General features: G+C 33.1%; 1 protein-coding gene across 1 annotated transcript in view; it reads left to right on the plus strand.

Annotated features, from left to right (window-relative positions):
* Positions 1-397: 397 nt before the first annotated feature.
* LOC124419336 (coiled-coil and C2 domain-containing protein 2A-like) overlaps positions 398-2,120 on the plus strand; it is a 4,529-nt gene continuing 2,806 nt past the window's right edge. Inside the window, exon 1 of the mRNA XM_046948258.1 lies at positions 398-2,120. This exon is cut by the window's right edge and continues 3 nt beyond it. Within this exon, the coding sequence (XP_046804214.1) occupies positions 476-2,120 (1,645 nt within the window). The 5' untranslated portion in view covers positions 398-475.

The following is a 2,120-nucleotide window of genomic DNA, read 5'->3' on the forward strand; positions in this document are numbered from 1 at the left end:
GTTAGTTAGTTAGTTAGTTAGTTAGTTAGTTAGTTAGTTAGTTAGTTAGTTAGTTAGTTAGTTAGTCAAATATAATGAAAACAACAGCAAAAGGTGCGTTGTTTGTTGCAGTATTTAATTTTTGTATACAACAGCACCAACAACAACAACATAGTTTGTGTATTTCAGTTAGTTTCAATCCATTATATACACGATTACAACTCTGATTTTAAGAAAATAAACGAGTGAAATCAGGGATGGAAACAGTTAAAAACCTTCTCTCACTTCAACCCTTAGTCTTCTCATATACAAAATTGAAACCCGTTAAATGCAACACTTCAGCTGTGTTTTGGCCACAAAAAGGTAAATTATCGTTACCTTGACAACCATATCGAAACGATAAAAGGCTAACAAAAAAACCCTAAAAAAACAAAATGCTCAAAAAGAAAATTAAACAAAAACATACAACAATTCATTTCTTGGCAAACTGTTAAAGATGAATGAATACGAGGCAGTTGCAAAACGTAAAAAGAAATTAAAAACGCAAAAAACTAAAACAAAACAACGGCAACAGCAACAGCCGCCACAAAAAAATAAACGAAAAATCCAATTAACCCAAGAATTTGAGAAAAATGAAAAAGAGGTAATGACACTGCTGGAGAACACTAGTTTATTTAGTGAGTCCAGCAATAATAGCCAACGCGATGAGGATAATAAATCACCAAGTGAAAGATTTTTTTGTGGCCTCAACGATGAACAGCAGGAAAATGGTGATACAGGAAGAAGCACAACGACAGCTTATTCCATACAAGAAATTAACAGTGAAGAGTCAGAAAATGAAAGAAGACTGTCAAAAGAGTCATTAGATGATGTGTCCACCACGACAAGAAGTATACAGCCTACATTGGCATCCACATTCATACAAATAGAGCAAGACGACCGTCACAGTTTGGTAAGAATAGAAAATTTACCATTTCTTAAACAACAAGAGGAGTTTATTTACCAACCAAAACTAGAGCTGGAAACTAGTTTGAATTCTTTCACTTTGGAAGGTAAATTGGACAAGAATACCATTTTACTAATAAATCGTTTTATCATGGAATTTAAAGCACGCAAAGAAAAAGTGGACAAAACTATTGTGAATATAACAATTAAAAATTCCCAAACATATAAAAATTACTTTAAAGATGAAATTCTTTACAAGACCATTTGTGAGTTCAAATTTAAACCCATTTTTATGGAACCTTCGGTGGATAGTTTGGCCATACCCTCTAAGAAACTTTTAACATTGCATTTAAAAGATTTGCACTTCACCGAACATCCTTTGCTGCAAGAAGAACATCGTTTGGCCAATAACTTGGAACTATTATACGAACATCGCCAACAACGTTTACAGGAGAAAATAACGGAAAAGTTATATGCCGATATACAAATCGAAAGGAATATTTTAAACGAACTATTGTCTTCAGCTGAAAATAACTCTCGTAATGATAAAACCACCCAGAAAGAGAAAAAAGCATTGAAAATTGAACATCATCTTTATAAGGTGAAAGCATTGCGTGAAAAACTTTATGATGAGGAACTAATGAATAAACAACTTTTGCAAGAAATTTTAAATAGTTGGATCAAGTTAAAGAATCTAAGACAACAACAAGAGCAACAATTCACTAGACTCAAATTACGCATCAAAATAGAAGACTTAACTTTAGCAGAAAGTAAGATACGCCAACGTTTATGGACTCAACGTTTTGATGCAGATCTTAATGAAATCTATCGCGAACAATTGGAGGAGTATTATCGTAATAAACGCTTAAGGCAGCAAAATAAAGCGGAAGGAGGAGTATATATCACAAGGATACGTAAACCAGATATTGGTTTATTGTCTTCTGAATTGAGAGAAAAATATAATAAATGTTTTCTCAATCCTAAAGAACCTCGTGTAGACGTTGTTCGTATTTTTACTAATAATAATGATATTGTGGATTTGCCAGGGCCTCGCAAGTTACAAAGTTATTTTATGCGTATATTTTTCGATCGCCAGATGGTGGGAGAAACGAGAGTTTATCGTTTGGAAAGAGATTTAAGTATTGCAATTAATGAGAAGTTGGGCATCATGCTGAATAGAAGACTTCCAAAGGATA

Source organism: Lucilia cuprina, chromosome 2 (genome assembly GCF_022045245.1).
Source record: "Lucilia cuprina isolate Lc7/37 chromosome 2, ASM2204524v1, whole genome shotgun sequence".
NCBI lineage: Eukaryota > Metazoa > Arthropoda > Insecta > Diptera > Calliphoridae > Lucilia > Lucilia cuprina.